The 18,963-nt window shown below is 41.0% G+C and overlaps 1 protein-coding gene across 1 annotated transcript in view; it reads right to left on the bottom strand.

Annotated features, from left to right (window-relative positions):
- LOC308138869 (protocadherin-15-like) overlaps positions 1-18,963 on the bottom strand; it is a gene marked incomplete at both ends in the record, with an annotated part of 142,041 nt that overhangs the window by 7,451 nt on the left and 115,627 nt on the right. The window contains 6 exon segments of the mRNA XM_080508153.1: positions 5,443-5,463; positions 5,466-5,585; positions 8,334-8,571; positions 12,169-12,345; positions 14,502-14,590; positions 16,931-17,146. Coding sequence (XP_080364279.1) covers positions 5,443-5,463; positions 5,466-5,585; positions 8,334-8,571; positions 12,169-12,345; positions 14,502-14,590; positions 16,931-17,146 — 861 coding nt within the window.

Genomic DNA, 18,963 nt, shown 5'->3' with positions numbered 1-18,963 from the left:
TTCTTAACAAAAAAGATTACCCCACGTTGTGAACATGGAATACAGAATTAGCAGGTCTTCGATCTGCCCATCAGGGGAACATGTGATGAATCAAACATTGTATTGCTCTGGAAGTGAGGTATGCTAAGACCATTTGCCTTAGGGCATGAAGGGTGAAACAAACATGTGAAGGATATGGTGGAGAGAAGCCAGCCAGGAGAGAAAGTGAAAAAAACCTGAACACTGAAGTGGAGAAGAGAGGTGCGACAGGGGCCGCATGGCAATGAGTCTAAAGAAGGTGATGGAATCTCATGAGGACCACAAAGAAAGATTAACCAGAGGAGGCCAAGGATTGGAAGATATTAGAACTAACTACAGAGAGAGAGAGAGAGAGAGAGAGAGAGAGAGAGAGAGAGAGAGATGAGAGAGAGAGAGAGAGAGAGAGAGGAGAGAGAGAGAGAGAGAGAGAGAGAGAGAGAGAGAGATGAGAGAGAGAGAGAGAGAGAGAGAGAGAGAGAGAGAGAGAGAGAGAGAGAGAGAGAGAGAGAGAGAGAGAGAGAGAAATAAGCACTGGAAGAAGGTCAGAGGGATGGAAAAGAGAAGGAGAGGCTAACAGTGGTTGACAGTCCCACAGGCAGCGGCCCTGGTTAACGATTGATTGGTTCACTAATTAGCCTTTTCCAGTGTGCAGACGAATATCACAGCGACTACTTTATCATGCTGAGAGGATCTCTGTCGACATGTGAATAGACAGGTACCCAAGAGGTCGGTTCTCCTCATTCAACAGCCGCCTGCAGGGAGTCCAGCTGAGGCCTGCTTTTAATTGCTGACGCTCCAACCAGCATAAGGCGAAGCTTTTACATGGACATGTCTGGCAGCTTGTTTTTATAAAAGGAGTTCATGTAGATTTCTTTTAGTATATTATCCTTTATATATTAATTTTTGAAATTTTTGCTTTAGGTTGTGTTATTCTACATTGTTGCTGTGTGTACCCTCTGCTGTTTCCTGCTCAGGAGGTGCATTGCATTTTACTGTATCAAACACCTGTTTGCATTTTATATATCCGTGAAACACACCTAAAAAAAAAATGCAATGTTTTAGGGGAGTGAAAGTCACTGCAATAACTCTTCTGAATATGTTTCATCAACAAGTATGTGATCATCCTCGGAAGCTTGTTTCAAACACTTGCATACCTTTGGGAAATTGGGAATAAAACAGTTATGGTAATTTCCTTCATTGGCAAAAAAAAAAATCTCAATTTATGTTTTTCTTTTCCTTTCACCTAATTTAGATTCTGCATGGAGCAACGGCATCCAAAGTTTTCATATGCAGCCAGCGCAATGCAGCCAGCGCAAGGTTTAGGAAATTGACTCGAGGCATGAGGGATTTAAAATTTCCAGGTATTTTGTATAATTTAATTAATCTTGGATGTGATATATTCATGTTAGAATTGTTGACTGAAAAAAAAGCCCATAGGTTTAACAGGGATGAATTGATTAATCTGTGAACTCTGGTCATACTTGAACACAATCAAAAATCTGCACTGTACACCAGACGATTAAAAATGTAACATATGACAGAGACAAAGTCCTACATACGTAAACACTTTTTTGTTCTAATGCAAGCATTCAAACATATTGTGCAGACAGTGTGGCAGACTTGTGTACAGTTCTTTGGCTGGAGGTTTCTACAATTTGATTCCCACATAGTATTTAGTACAAAAAGCATTATTTATTCTCTTATAAACTTGCATATTCAACACTAAAGCATATATAAAATTCTAGCTGTGCAAAAAAAAAAAAAAAAAAATTGAAACAACAGAAAACAGCAAGGAGATGTGGAAATGGAAATAATGAGGACGTGGAGTGAAAGAAAAAGTCAGAATACTGTGGACTGAGAGGAAACATGTTCACTGGGCTCAGCCGTCAGCGGGCTGTCCGAGTTCAATTGGCTCGTCTGCAGAACGTCTGCTGCCATGTTTGGTTGACTCGTTCCATTTTCAGCACAGTTCATACTTGTTGATGAATTGATTTGGACCGCAGAGCTGGAATTGATTATCTTTGGCATGCTCTGCTCATCGCTGGGATCAGAGTTTTGCTGTTTTGTTAGCATCCTCCGATTCCTCAGTCACTTGTGGCTTCTTGTTAAACTTGGGCACCTTGCAGTTTTTGTCTACTTGGCTGTACAGATTGGCAACAGACCTTTCTATCTCGGTCTAAGTTCTGATGTTTTTTCAGGATTCCCTTTTAAGCTCCTTCTTTGTCCCGACTTCAGCTTTGGGACTGGACAGGAGGAGCGGGGGTGCTTCCGTTCAGAGATGGGACGGGAGCGAGGACACGGGGTGGCAAAGAGGTTGGGACGAACTGGACAACGGGACGCGTTAGATTGGAAGCAGGTGAGAGCGGGGGGAGGTAGGGGGTGGTGGGGGCGGAGGAACAACCATTGTATTGACAGGAGGAGGGGGAGGAGGGGGGAGGAGGAGGGGGAGGAGGCGGAGGAGGAGGGGGAGTGAGGAGGAGAGGACAGAAGAGTGGATTGCTCATGAAAGTAGGAGGGCAAGGGAGGAGAAGGAGGAGGGCTGGGGGGGAGGAGATGTGGGCGGGGGTGGCGGCTGTGGCCGCTGCTGTGGCGGGCTTGGCGTGGATTGTTGGTGGGTCTGGTATAATCTCCACAGTGATCTGACAGGGCTGAAGAGTCATGTAGCTTGAGATGCTGGAGCTAAACTTCCGGAGAACAGGTGGAGTCGGTCTCTGGCTTGCCGGGGGCCATGAGTCATCTCCCTGAGTGAATATTTCGCTGGGGGGCACGTCTCTGCCCACAGATGTGGGGCTGTACGAGTAATCCAGGAGAGAAAGAAGGGCTTCTGAGGTCAGCTCCAGGGTGTCAACACTGTCTCGGTCCCTGAGAAGGATGGAAGAGAGAGATCCTAAAGAGCCTCTATTTTGCTTGAGGTTTGTTCTGGAGGGCCTGTTGCTCAAACTGCTTGGCCTGCTCGCGAACTGACAACTTGGTCTCCGTGCTGCCTCTCCAGGTCAAGCGTGTCGGCACTGTCCAGCCTTTGCCTGCCTCTCATGGCCGTTTCGAGTATCTGCAGCTCCCAATCGACTGGGTCCATGAGGCTTTGCCTCTTCAGCAGGCCGTCGTGAAGGCGAGCAGGCATCGACCAGGCGCATCCTGACCCGGTGGAGTGGAGAGGAGAGAAGGAGAACGGCTTCTCAAACTGAGTCATCCCCCGGGCAAAGATATCAGGACTGTGGCGAGGACTGTTGTCTTCGTAGACTGGATTGTGCGTGGTGAGCGGGTTGAAGTCAGAGAAGAAGGTCACGTTACTCTCCGACCGGGGTAAGCTGACATGCAGTGCTCCATTGCTGCGGGCTGTAATGGTGCGACTGGCAAAGGTGCCATGAATCCTCTGGTGGTCGGCTTCCTTAATGACAGACCTTTTAGCCCTGTCCCAGTGAAAGACGGGGATGGGGGAAGAAAAAAAAAAGCTTGAAACATGTGAAAGTTTGTTGGTTTAGAAATGAATAAAGCAAAGGGGGAAGCAAGCAACAGAGCTATATAATCTTTACCCACTGGGTTGTGACTGATGCATGTAAAATTATATATTGGTTCACTACTTATGTTTGCATATTTTACTCCAACAGACTGCAATGTAACTCGAATACTGAGTACTTTCTGGGCCATGCTAAAAAATAGTAGGAATAAATAACTTTTGTATACTTATAAATATGCTGGATTTTCTATTGAAGGTAAGACACAGTATCAACATTGGTATGGTCGGTCACAACACAGAGATGTGAAGAGATGTAAAAATAATGGCAAGAGGACACAAAAGGAGATGCTCATCTAATGGGAGGGAAGAGAGGAGGCAGCTCTATTGATATTTTCTGAAGTACACTACTTCTAAAGAAGGGGAGCTCCCCTTCAACATCGGCATAGATGAGTCACACAAGGTTTGAAAGTCTAGCAAAACTTTCCAAACCCCTTAAACTGGTATACCTTCACTAAGTTTATCAAGCAAGGGAGGGTATTTCTATACACAGGGCACACTGCATTTCTTTCTTCTTTTTTTTTTTTTAATAAATGCAAAAATCTACATTCTTCTATCTACATTCTTTGACTATGCTTAGCAAGCACAACAAGGAAGAGGAGAGCCAAGGGGGTTCATTTTGTGCTATATTTACACTTTATATTATTGTTCCTGTCATATTGTTCATATTCAGACTTCATGTAAGGATTACTTACTGCAGTCTGAATCCAGAGAGACAAGGGAATAGAAATGATAGAGAAGATAAAAAGTCAGACGTGTTAATAATAATGTTCACACATAATATATACACTTGCATGTGGTGCAGGTGCAGAGTGTAGCAAGTTCTCATATTGTGAGTATGAGTACTGCACAGACTAATTTGCAGAATGCATACAATACAGCTTTCTGCAAATTAAATTATGCCTCATTTTATACACTGTTTTATAGTGTAAGTACAGCAGCTTTCTTTCCTTTTGCATGTTGAAAAACAATGCTAAATAGACTATAGATGGCTTCAAACCATTACTCATGAGGGATTTTGTGACCCCACAAACCAAAAGCTTCCATATGTTTGGGCAAAAGCTCGGTGCAGCCTGTCATGAAACTTCTGGTTTCTGTTCTGAGTCGGTAGTTGTGCTATGGGCAGCAGTATTGCTTTGACGCGCTGTAAATCAAAACTGCCAAACCAGCAGGGCAGCAGTTTCAATTTAGCCTCATTTATCCGTTAGCATTAACATTTCATTACGCTTTCACGGCAGTACTTAAGGTGAAGCTTGACTGTGCTGATGGCCAAAGGAAGAAATTCAGTGTGTGGTCAAAGTCATGAAGCATTTAGTGCGCTGCTGGAGTTACTGAGTATTTCAGGTTAATTCTGACAGTTATTAAGCACATACTTCATTATGTGTTTCTCTTTAACTGTACTTTCATAAAATTAAACCCAGGCTTACCTTAAAATGGGGGTCTTGCTAAAATGCATAAGCAGTTAGATTAGAAACACATACATAAGCTAAAAGCAAGTCGCCAGATGGGCTGAAATATACAGTGCAGTTGGCAGATGTCAGACAAGGGTTATAGTTAGAAAGATGAACGGCAGAGAGATCCACTGATGCAGCTACTAATAAGTTTGAAGCAGCAGGGAGATTTCTGAGGTCAAATCCTGACCTGCCAGTGGTCACTTTAGAAGTGTGGATAGCAACTGAAACTTTTGTTTTTATATATATATATATATGCTATATATATAAAAATATATCTATCTATCTATCTATATATCTATATGAAAAAAACAGCAAGCCAGAAGCACAATCGCGATCAAGTCCAAACAATTTTTCTGCAAGTGAGGATCTAAAACTCAAAGGAAGAAACTTGCCGAGCTGTATAGAGTACCTGCTGTTCCTGGCAATTGGTGGGGTTGTGTGGGAGGGCAGACAGACACTAAAGCGACAAGGGTGACTCACATGCTGCTGTCGCCCAGCTCTTCATAGAGGTTAGCACTGGGAGCACCCGCTGGAGCTGCTTTCCCTCCTGGTGGTAAAGCCATCTGAATCCTGGCAGTTTTGGCACACTCTGCCTGTCGCCTGAGCAAAGAGTTAACATTTACAGTCACCAAGAGAAGCGTTTCTTTACTCCACATGCAGAAAAGAAACACTCATCGGGAAACACAAAGAAAAATCAACCAGCTAAAAAATAGTTTGTTTCTCTCACATTTAATGGAGGTAAGAAGAAACCAGCCACATCACTTATGTATGAAGCCTCCAGCATGAATTAATTATGTGTTTTTGTAAGTCAATTTTGCAAAAAAATGGAAGCCCACAGAGTGGTAGGAGTAAAATTAAAACTACAGTTTGAGTCAGTCACGTGTAATTGACTGTTGGGAGATTGTAAAACAGAAATTGGCAAAGTTAACTTTTTTCTCATCTCTTTTTGATGTTTGATACTTAATGTCAACTCAAGAGATTTATTAAAAGCACTTAAACCAAAAAGCACCACCACAGTTTTAACATGAAAACTGTCAATGAATTCTAGATTTTTCTCGAAATTACGAGCAAGAGTTAATGTTAATTGTGATGCACTTTCTGTATGCATGTCAATCATAGACTGCCATGGTTTTTTTTAATTCCTTGCAGTTCTCCAGAAGTCAAATTAAAAAAATATATATATTCAGAGTTGCTTCAGTTGCTCTGTATTCGGCACTAAAAACAGCATTTGAATTAAAGGAGGCAATTGTTTCAATTCAAGACAAGCAAGAGAGAAGTTGATCAAAATCACATATTGTGATCTTTGGATTAATATTAATGAGTGAATAAATAACTTGATTTGTAGTGCACAACCTTTTGAAAACTCAAAGTGCTACAGCAATATGTCAACCACTATTAATTAAACAGACAAGATTTGGTAATATATGTGGAGCTTCCTCATACATTATATCACAATCTAATCAACTGTTAGTATCATAACTCATGCATTATATTCATCATGTCACCAGAAATTGGCCAACACATGACCTCACAGTTAATTAAAAATATTGCTTAAATAAACATTGCAGCTGAATTGAAATAACATTTCAAACTCTACGAAATGAGTGAAGACGCTACAACAAAGCGATGTGCCCAATTTTAAACTCACTCACATACTTATTAAATCTGGTTTTACTCACCCAGGTCATAATCTATCTAATTAGTGACGTGAATTTTACAACAATGTTATTCATGCTTTGGACATCTTATAACTAATGAGGCTGACTCACAGTTTGAATCAACCTCATTTCTGAATTCAGGGTTGATTTTTCCTTTGAGATTCACCAGATTTTCACATTAAGAGTAACTGTGCTGCTAGATCATGCATGGATTTAGTAATTTACAAGATGAATCAGTGTCGCTTCAAGTCATTACAGTCGAGACATTTAAAAAGGGTGGCATGTGTTTCATTTGTCATAGCTCATCCTTAAACCGCTGATGAATAATGAAGATCAGAGAAACTGTACTTCTCTCATGCACTTCAAGCAATGAAAGCTTAATCACTTGTAAAACAGGAAGAATTACTTACTCTTTGAACCTGATGAGAAGATTTGTTCCAATGGAAAGAGGACAGATCAAGAAAAAAGAGAGGGGAACACAAAAAAGATGTATAATAAGATAATATGGCATGAGTAATGTTATACAATTCTGATGCCAGATGGTGTTTTTAAAAAAATCCACTTCCGTATGATATTTAGTTATTGGCCAACAGCGGATTCATATTTACCAATCCAAGACCAAAACATGCATTTTCCTTGCAATATCTAAACTCAGCGAGAAGCCATTAAGTCGTCAGTGGTGACTGCAGGGCTACACGCATAAGTGGGTCCTGCTTTTCTCTTAAGTGAATCTTACATGCCTCATATCACCATTACTTATTCATGACAAAATTCAATCATTCCACATGAGTCAACAAATTGATGTTTTGAATATTGCATTCACTCCTGAATTTGGCAAACGGTAAAGTGTATTGACAAACAGAAATCATGGAGATTAGTTTGTAAACCATTTTATTTCACCAAAGCGGTGTCACCGCCAACAAAGCACCATCTGCTGCGACAGTTTGCGCGTTGCGTCTAATGTCACCATCAACAGTTTTCTGCTGCGTGTCTGGTCTGTGCGTTTTGGATCTGAACAACCACTCTGCCCATCTGTTAGGAATAAACATTTCCAAAACATAAATGTTTATAGAGCACTTGCATCATATCAACATTTAGATGGGGATAAGAACCTGGATGCTGCCAAATAAGAGTTCAATTACCTCGTCGGTTTGAAAGACGCTTAAAACAAAAAGCATCACTTCCCCCCCCCCCCCTCTTTCTAGCCAACCAAGATGCGTCTATGACACCGACAGTGCGAGGAAGACAAGGAGAGCCCTGCTTATTGTGCGCATCTTGGGCATAGGTGATTAAGTAGCGTGAAGATGTGCTGTGACGGTCACAATTGGCTGTAGATGTTTGTCACAAATGAGTGTTAATTAATCTGCTTTCACAGAGCATGAGCAGGAAGATTAGCCCAGCAGAGTGCGCAGTCAGCATGTCTGATGGGAGAGAAGGAAACAAGACAAAAAGGGACGCGCGTGCACACACATGAAAAATACTACCATATACTTAATAATTACACCTTTTAACAAGGTCGTGTGTGGTTTTGCTGGCACAGCAAGTGTAATAGACCAAAGGGCACAGGATGCAAGCAACTAACGTTCTCCAATGAATTAATTTTGGTCTTTGCAAAGTAAACCGTTTATCGACATAAATAAAATGTACGTCCCTCGTGACTTCCTGACAACAAAGATTAATCGATTACTATGAAACTGAGAGCACTGACTGTTTGTAGGTGACCATGACGATGAGGATGGCGGGGATGCAGCAGAGGATGATGATGATGGCCAGGGCCAGGAGAGCTCCTTCTGTGTAGCCCACAGCCTGGGCTGCCTTCTTCACACTCGCCACAACGTCTGGCGAGCGGATCTCCAGGATGCGGCCTCCCTCGCCCAGGTGTGGCTGAAACTCCTTATTGATCTCCAACACGTTTCCATCCAGAAATCTGTGATTCATGATATACACAGACGTAGAAAAGATGGTAGAAGAAAATGTTTTCCACCAGCAAGAAATTCTCTGGTTTCAGATTTGTCATCCAAACTTTTAAAAATAAGCCTTTTTTTTAAATAGACTTCAATATTTTTTCTCACGCCAGACAAAATACGACAACAATGTGACAATGTGAAGGGTAAATGCAGACCTGTCAGGTGAAGAAGATGCCTCAGAAAAAGACTTTTTGCATAGTACCTCTGTGCCACTTCTTGAAGAGGAGCATCTGTGCTCAAAACTTTCATTGGATAAATGTAATGTTTTGCATGGATACATTTACATTAAAGCACCTTAATATTTTATTCTTATGTTAAATATTCTTGTCTAACAACCTTCTTTACAATGTGGAGGCGGACACCGATTTAAAAGGAGAGCAAAAACAAATTAGTTTGTCTCCTCTTTAAGCAACCTTATGGAAAATTGCGGATCTCTCTTTCGCCGTTGTGTTTGGTTTATTCTCATTTCTCTCACAGTGTCATTTTTGGCAACAGTACGCAACTGTTTTCATCAAAAAGCTGTGAAAGACACTGTACACGGCCTGCCTCGGCACCAGATAGCAGACAGATGTTGTTCACAACCTCGTCGTGAACAATATGGACTATTGAGCAGTTAAGGAGACATACATTGGCAGATAAGAGTACTAAAACAGAGGGGATATAAATCTTAAATTCACTTATCAGCTAGAAACCATGAACCTTGAATAACACACATAGACTTGTACTAGTGATATGCATCAATAAGCCACTGTTTGCATATGCAGAGTTCATATCAATCATTTACAATATTCATCCTAATACTGAAGCAAGTTCAGGATTAATAACAAAAGCACTTTGGATGTAAAACAACTACAACTGGATGATGTAGAATTTGTTAATGTGTGTCAGTTGTGGTTTCACTTGGGAATACTGCAATAAATTCCCAGCAAATAAGGCAATGGCATTCTTCACTGGGCCTCCAGCTTATGTGTTGCCTCTTTCACCTACAGATATTGACTCAATAGGCGTTTGTTTCTTAATGAGTCTTTAACATCATGACTTCAGACATTCCCCTCAGAAAAGTGTGGTATGACTGGTGCTCATATGAATTCAAAACAGGTTAATTTTATACTCGTGGGGGTTGCAATAGATCGGCATGACATGCTTTAACATGAATAACCAGATGACGCCACACATGCTCCACTTGAAATATCATTGGTAGTTGTTTAAAAAAACAATGCCAAGACTTTGCGTGAGGGACTTAAATAGAAATGTTCGCAATTTTAAACAACCAAAAAAACTTGATTTTAAAGTGCAGCAAATCCATTTGCAAATTTTGATGGTAAAAATCATCAGGGTTCAGTGTTTGAATGTACAATAACTTATACTTAACCTAAATCTTTTTCAGAGACCAAAAATAAGGAAGAGATCACATTGTTAACTACTGACATTAACAAAATACCAAAATACCTGCAATGTCTCCAGTCCAGACTTTGTTCCATGTGCTGGTACAGTCAATGGTGCAAATAATCAATCTTGTGTCTACTCGGTTTGTCGTCAAACCATAAAAGAAAAAGGTCAGGAGACAATGATGTTCATGGCATATCTTACCTAAATCTGAACCCTTGACTGAAAACAGCTGCTCCAATAGGTGACACTGCCTGGATGATACTCAATTGATAAAAAGCAAACATTGAGACCATACATTGCCGCAACGTCCCAAAAGAGGCCAGACGTGTCTCCTCGTGCCTATTTGAGAATTTAATTTGCTGAGTGACAATATTACAAGGTCAGAGGCATCTGGTAATTTAATTTAATTATGAATGATTTAAAGGCAACTGGGTGCTAGAACCATACTGATCATTAAAATTTATGTCCAACTTTAAGAGCACATAAAAAATGACATACTTTCTACCAAACTGTGTTGATACAAACTTTTTCGGGTTCAAGCACAGAGTTCTGACAGAAGGTGGATTCGGCAACGTGATAAACTAGCGATGCAAACCACCTACTGTTCTAAAATTATTTTGTGCACCAAACCAGTTGTTTCGGTTTCCAAACATCCTGCATCGCAGAGGATTGAGCAGACTGCCCTATTCAATATCTGTCATTGTTCTTTTTTTCTATAGGTGAACAAATGAGCGGAGATGAAGGTTATTAACTGGGCGCTGTTCTCCAGAGACCTTGAATTGTAGCGAGCGCTGCATTCAAGGTGGGGTAAGGACACTCTTAATACAAGAGTCCACTTTCAATGTTGTCGTTTTCCCTCTGTGATCTGACAGCAAAGTCACAGCAATATAACATACAATTACCCCAAAACATTGTCAGACATGCTCAGACGTGCTCTGCATGCATAAGGCAGCTTTTGCCTCACTTCTAAAGGATTTTCTTGACAGTATCTGTGTCTAAGGAAGCAGATTTGGGTGTATAAAAACATCTTTTAAAATCAGGTTGGCTTCCAAAAAACTGTCAGTTCCACAATGATTACTAGTCTTTACTTCATAAAAAAATACAGTTTTTATGACACAGTGCCACAGTCCTCATGGCTGCGGCTCCAATCCCTGAGTCAAAGAGTTTGTGGAGCTTCTCTGATGGTCAAGGACACACGGGTAATGTTTCTAGATTAATTCAGTGCATACACAAATCACCTCAAACTGTCATTTCAGTGGAGAGTTTCTCAATGACCTGCAATTGTCACAATCTCACTGGAAAGATGGCGGTAGGTTGAACAGTGACACATTGAAGAGAGTAATTATGTAATTATGGATTAGAAGAAACAACAACAAGAGGTTGCATTGGGCTGCTAAATGAAAGGCAAGCAGGTGCACAAATTGGTCCGAGAGCGAAGAAGAGACTCATAAGTGGGTGTTTCCTATCGATTGGAGACGCTTGCGCTCTGGTGAAGCTTGCACTCTAAAATTGGTATCTGATCTGTTTGACAGAAAAGATGCGGAACTTGAGAATGGAAAGTGCACAATTGTCCTGGGGTGACAGCCGAGGCAATGTTTTCTTTCTCTTCTGATGGAGGGATGATGATCTGCACATTTTCAGTGGTATTTTACCAATCCCGCTGAGAGAGAGAGAGAGAGAGAAACAGACAGACAGACAGAGAGAGAGAGCGAGAGAGAGAGAGAAACCCTTGGCAAATTCTCGAGATCTATATTCCAAACGAGAAATAAATAAAAATGTATTTCTGGCAAATGTATCTACCAACTCTCAGTTCAGCCTTTGAGGCATTGGCTTGGTGGGTTGATGGTTTGACTTTGTCCCACCATGACCTCAACCACCTTCCTTTTCTCCCCGACATCTTCCTCTTTCCTCTTTCCCTATGACATGACGGCTATTGTGCACCTGCCGGATAATCAAAGTCTTATAAAGAAAGTGGAAGTAGTGGAGTGGATATACTGTGGAAGACGAAACCAAGGGGAGCCTGAGAAAAGAGATAGTTGCTGACTCACTGTTTGAACAGAGGATGGAGAGAAACTGCAGGGAAAACACGCAGCACAGCTGGGACATTAGGACATCAATTTATAGGAAAGGCTGGTTCGGACTGCTTGTAATAAAATTCGCCCACTCACTTGAAGAGCTCCTTGGGCGAAATGGCCCTGTTCGTGAGCGGGTCAATGGCGTACACCATCAGGTCTGACTTGGAGTAGTCCTCCAGCTCAAAGCCGTCGCCATGACGACGTGGCCCGATGGACTCGACGATCACCTTGGCTCCTGGGATCTGGTCTTGGACATGGCGCTCCAGAATTCTAAAAAAAAACAAAAAACACAAGTTCAGTTTACATAGAGAAAGCAACAGAGGTGTAAACATTTGAAAACACGTCACCTTTTAACTTTACAGAAGCCGAGATCGAGGTTCACATTGGTTCATAGCTTTGTGCCCAAAGCAATATGACAGCCACTGATCTTAAGTACTCCCCTCTGGCAGTGATTGTCCCATTGGACAAGAGTTTGCCTCTCCACACTGGGGTTTTGGCAAAAGTAAGGCTCCGATAATCCTTTTCAGGCACAGAGAAATCCACACCTCATATTACAGCCAATAAAGGAAAGCCTTGCTGTCAGCTTTTGCCAAGGTGGATAAACGGTTCGAGCGCACAGGTAAAATGGTTCTGGACTGAAGCCAGCCCCTTGCAAAAAAAAAAAAAATCAAAAAAAAAAAATCACACGTCTCTCAAATGGCATCACAGCGAGGAGCTTAATATAACTAATGTGTGTGTTTTCCAGCCTGAAGAGCTGTGTCAGTTATGCGAGACAAACACAGAAAGCTCAACTATTAAAACAAATTTGCCTTTCAGATTGACTAATTAGGCAAAACACAGTGTCCCTCGTGCTCTGAAAAGACACGTTACGAATCTCTGTTAATAATTAACTTGCTATGAAAACAGACTCGAGAGGATAGACTGAACCATCTTATTTACTAATTCATGGCCAATTGATTAATGGTTACTGAGAATGAAAAACACACGCTTTTTCTTTTAGTCAATCTTTTCCTTCAACAGTTATTTTCAGGAGCTGAATTATGTACTTCAATATGATCCCTCAATTCAAAGATTAAGGGGATACTTTGAGCCAGTTTCAGCCTAAATCATAGTTGCTATCATTTCTGACTGCCAATGCTACGAAAACAAATGACTAATGGAAATGTTGAATGCAAGGAAATGTACTGGAAACAATATGTGGCATATAAGTGACTCGGAGGAGGGATAAGCTGAAGGGCAACAGATCAAAGCAATATATACTACTTCATCTTCACTTTCACGCCGGATTGCTAAATAGAAACTAATTAAATCAGTTTAATGCTTCACCAAATGTGCTCGCACACAGGATCGATCATTGACATAAGAAGCAGCATTTATCCATGCTCAAATACAAGCTAAGCGCCGGCGCTCATAGATGGGCTCAAGAATCCACAACAACGAAGCTAATTTGTGTAAGTTCAAATTCACTCAGTCTATCAATCAACACAACAAATTTGGACTATGTCTGATTTTCCAAGTAATACAAATGTACTGGTCTTTCATCTTGATACGTCTGTGTTTATTTCCCATGCTTTTGCAGACCCAACGTCGATACACTCTCCGCAACTCATATCATGGTGCGATGGTCTCACTAACAGAAAATGTGCAATGCAACCCTCCACCTCCTCATCCTTCAGGCGGATCAGAGAGGATAGCCATCCACCACTCTGCTCCACCACCATCAGTATGTAGAATCCCCAGGGATCGTATCTATTGCCCATCTTGCAGTGAGTCATTGCCAGATATGATTCTGAGATGATGTTCTTTTCACTGCTAGAGACTAATATCACTTATTTTGTATCACTCAAACAAATGTTAATTTCATCCAAATGAGCTGTTGATGTTTCAGTGAATGCATGTTTTCTTGACTACACAGCATATAATTTAGGCCGAGAGACTGTTGTATTTGAACTCTGCAGCAGCAGCTTTTTCCCCCCCAAAACCCATCAGGACTTGGAGCTCCCTCAGGGTCCGGCTTTGTCACAACAGGACAAAGTAAACAAGCATGAACAAGTACAGTATATTGCACTTTCTGGTGTTTTGGAGGCGCTATGGGGGATGTCTCCAGTTGGAAATGCCACAGCAGATGTTTTAATGCACTGATGTTTTGCTGTGTTCAGCTTTTTGTTGTTAGTCATTTGCTTCTTTATAAAATTGAATACAAATTGAATATAATTTCTACACATCTTATTCTTTCTTGTCATGTTTACCAGTGGATCACATGTCTGGTCTGTGAGCTCTGTGGTATACTCTCAAAATAAGAAATAAATTACTTTGAATTCCTTGCTTGAGTCTCCTAGCGCAGACACAGATATTGCTTTTGCATTATGAAAATTGAGGAAGACGTTTCCGCTGTCTCTACCGCCGAAATGCGAGTCATGTCTTACCTAATGAGCTCCTCCCTTTTCTCTTCCACCAATGTGGGTGGCACAGTGGACACAACGACTTGCATGTCAAGTGCATTGACCACAGAAACCTGAAAGAGATTAAAAGAGAAGAAAGGACACAAGAGATGAGAGCGAGAACACAAAATTGAGATAAATTGTGGCTGAACAGCTTTTTCAGGTGTTCCCTATTGTGATTGGCCGACACATTAGAATGCTTTCTTACTTTTTTATTTTTCAGTGGACCAAAGCAGACCTTCTAATTGCCCGCTGGCGTTGCCGCCGAGCGGTGAACTTAACAAGACCTAATTCTGATGCTGCAGTGAAAAGCATGGGAAACAGCCTCTGTGCTGTGAAGCCAAATCTCCCATGTGGCTCCTGTGAAATTAGGTTTCCCCTTGAAAATTAACGAGCACCATGGTTAAGCACTCGCTGCTCCCTCACATCCAGGCAATGTCCCAGACCCTCCTTCTGTCTCGTTAGAAGCTTGTTAGCCAGACATATTTCACTGAAACGAAAAATAAGCCTGCCCACGGTCAGGGAAGATAAGCATTGAATTAGGGGCAAAGCTGAGCCCTTACACAGCGGGTGAGTGGGGAAATTATTGGGGAAAAGAAAGCGCGCCGAGCGACACACATTAAGACGAACCTACAAGCAGGCAGATGCACATAATGTTTACAGAGTTAATACTTATGGCTGAGAGAAAGACTTTAATTGGCTCATCAGCTAGTGGCGGAGGGCACATGTTGAGTGTGTTGTACCTACTGTGAATTATTCAATAGAGCACAATCAAAACATTTGCTCCCGAGTAAACAAGACAAAGCATATATCACTGTGCCTCAAAATAAACAAGATAATGCATATAAAGCCTGAGATGAAAGAAAAAGTATGTAGTAGTAAAATACGCAGCCATTTGTGGTTGTTTTTTGTGGTAAGTTTTTAACTTAAAGGCAGAATTGTAAGGACTACTCATCTGCTTGTCTTGTGCTTTTTCCAGTGGAAATAAAAGACCAAACCGTGGCTCAAATGACTTTTCTCTTTTGCAAGTTTGCTCATTATTCCAACTAGCAATATTCAGCATAAATAAATAAATGCCAATTTTGCTGTGTGTGTGTGTGTGTGTGTGTGTGTGTGTGTGTGTGTGTGTGTGTGTGTGTGTGTGTGTGTGTGTGTGTGTGTAATTACTTTAGTTTTTCTGCCTTTTCCAAATGAACCAAAGCAACAAATTAATAATTGAAACGACAGAATTGGTGTTTAGGTGATATTTAACTGAAAACTGTTTGTTTGCTCAGTGATGTTAATGTCTGTAGTGAGTCATTGGTTGATCACTTAATTTAACTTAGTTTCTGCAGTTTATAGTGTCAATGTGCCAACATTTGCATCCATATCAGAAATAGTCTGTGCTCTGACTCATTCACAGATCCTTTCAGAGTTCAATGATCCTTTCTTGGTTTTCCAGGTTTTCCTTCATGCCTCTTGCAAAATGTTGCACTACAACTCGGAAACATGTTTTCCACCGACTACTGTCAGACTTGGCTGTGCGATACAGATTGAATAAGTGTCAAATTGGTAAAATACTTGAATTATATATATAGAATTCCTGATAGTCACTGATTGGAACCAAAAGGAAGAATTGCAGCGATTTTTAAATATTGTCCTTAGCTCATAAAGTGTTGAACACACACAAAAACACAAAAAAAGAAGAACTAACAATTGATGGCTCCATTCGTCCTTTCCAGTGAGTACATAGTGACAATGTGCAGTATGAGACACATTATTCATACAATACAGGTATTACTGTACTGTTATATAAACATTTGTAATAATGTAAAGGTGATTCTGCTGCAAAAATACAAAATATTTTAGTTGCACTCCACTAACTGAATATCCAACTTTAGGAAAGTACCACAAATTGAGGCAGGAAATAAATCTTTCTGTCAGCCACTAAATCACTTGACTTGAGTTTATAACCTTGTTTCCGGAGGTATATATTTATCAGTGAGCAGGGATGCAGGGCTATATTCAAGTAGTTCTTCCAGTGAGTGGATAAAAGTCTTTCCCAAAATGATAAGCTCAAAAGTGGAATGAAAGATTAACAAAGTGGTGTCATTTTCTTTCTCAGATGTGACAAAATTCCTTAAGAGATAGAGCAAACATAATGCAACAGTTTTCACCGGCTGTGCTGCGCCCCATAAAGACTTTAAAGTGGCGCACTTCCCCTTGATATCGCTCACCTTTATTAGTATTTTGTGGACACTGTAAAGCTCACTGCAGCTGTACCACACTTGGCAAGCCACACACAATCGATATGCGTCTGCTGTGCCAGTGACATGTAAATCATAGCGGTGGATGTGTGTCCTGCATGTACTCATCGATCTGCACGGACCCACACACACGAGCTCGGGGAAACAAGCGTCACAGTGAATACTCACCACCACTTCTGCACTGCTGCTGAGACCTTGTCCGTAGTCGTCTGTGGCGATGACTTCGAACCTGAAGTAGGACCTGCGCATATTCCGAAACATGATGGCAGACTTGATGATCCCCGTGTAGGCCTCGATGACGAAGCTGTCCTGACCCTCCGCTGTGGGAGGAATTATCAGGCGGTACGCCATAGCACTGTAGTTTCCTGTGTCAACATCAGTGGCCTGAAACACATATGTAACACACATTATTTGAATTAATGCCACCAGAGCACTTGACCATAGTGTTTTATGCAAAGTGTGTTGCACTTCATCCACCTTGCAATCGGAAATGTCGCATCCACTACTTTGATTTTGACACCCGTTTACACAAGTGGATTAAGCCAGAGGTGCAATAGTATTTTCTTGTGAGAGCTGGAATGTTTGCGCTCAAAAATATTTTATAACTGGGGGTTAGGACCACTGCCCTTTATTTAGGAGATCCCAATATATATGTATTTTTCCTATTGTGTGAAGTAATGTCATTGACTAATTCCGGAACATCACTAAACAACTATAGCAGTGATATATTTAAAGGCTGCAAACTGAAGTGGGACATTTTAAGAAGGGGTGGGTGTGGGGGGTATATTTGCTTATAATTTCATTCCAAGCAGGTGTTCTGTGAAAGCAGCTGACAACATGGAAAAGAGATGCAGCTGGAGGCTCATAAGTCATCTAAACCTCAAGTGGTGTCACACCGCTGTGAAAACCATTGCTATGCATAGTAAAAAAAACAAACAAACAAAAAAAAAACAATGGGTAAGCTATTCTGATATCACTTCTTTTAATTGATGAGCTTTAAATGTTTTTTTTTATTATTTTACTCCTTCTGAGGATGGAAACACAATAGAAACACACAAGCACTGTGTAAGCTGTTGCATAAAAACTATTAGTAAACCATTGAATTATATTTTTAGTGGTTATAGGTCATTATCGGTCACTGAGTTTGGTGCTTCTGGGTGCCTGGACTTTTAATATTGATGCACTTTTCTTTTTTTTTTTAAACTCTATTTTGGGTCTCTAAAAACTCTTGAGGGAAACATCCCCCTCTTTAGCTTTTAAGTGCCACACTCTGTCAACTAGCTTGTTGTGGATGGTCTTTCTGCCATTTAGGGAAGACCCAGTTGTACGCATTGCGTTTTGTTCTTCTAAAAACAGCTTCCCGCTGGAGTCAACCCAGATCCCACGAGGAGTGTGAGTGTGCAGCTGGACAGCTGTAAAATTAGCTGAAATTTGCCAATAACCTCCTAAAAGCTGCAGAGATAGTAAGTCTCTGCTATTCATTTTAATATGAGCTACATCTAAGATTACCGCATTTAATATAATTTTTCTTTGAGAAAAATGTTTTTACATAGATGTAAAATATGTGAAATACAGGGAGATACATTTCATTCTAGTTCTCTGATGAAGACGGTTTACTAACAGAAGGAAACCCCCATATAATTTACAATGATCATAGTCTGTATGAGGCCTGTCAAGGCACTTCATTTTGTAGTGAACAAAACTGCACAATTCATTCATCGATCCCCGAGGCATCAGTTCTGATTGGCCCCTGAGCTCACACACACAGGCATCAATTTTCAGAGTGCTTGTCTGTGGCGAGTGACACTGATGAATAGGAGCAATCTCTTTTTTTTCCCTCCTCTTGCTATTGGCACAGGAGGAAGTGTGGGGGTGGAGGGGCAAGGTCCCGCTGATAGGACTGCATAAATCAACAAAGTGAGATATCCCCACTCGATAGAATTTTGCCAAATATCTGTACAAGCATCATGTATGTAGGGCAAACCTTTAAAAGTTTTATGGGCACACAGGGAAAGGCTGACACTGTGAGTGAGGTCTGTTTGCAAGCATGGAGAGAGCAAGGGAAATATGTGAATCACAGCAGTTTGACCACATTAAAAAATCCTAAACAACACAACTGAAGAAAAATCTAAAGCTTCTGTTTAAAAGGCTCCCTTCTATTAATAAAACCATCTTATTATGGATCGAAGCAACCCACAAAT

This window comes from Blennius ocellaris (genome assembly GCF_963422515.1).
Source record: "Blennius ocellaris genome assembly, chromosome: 13".
Classification (NCBI taxonomy): Eukaryota; Metazoa; Chordata; class Actinopteri; order Blenniiformes; family Blenniidae; genus Blennius; species Blennius ocellaris.
The sequence above is the reverse complement of the archived record's forward strand: the minus strand, read 5'-3'. Positions and strand labels throughout refer to the sequence as shown.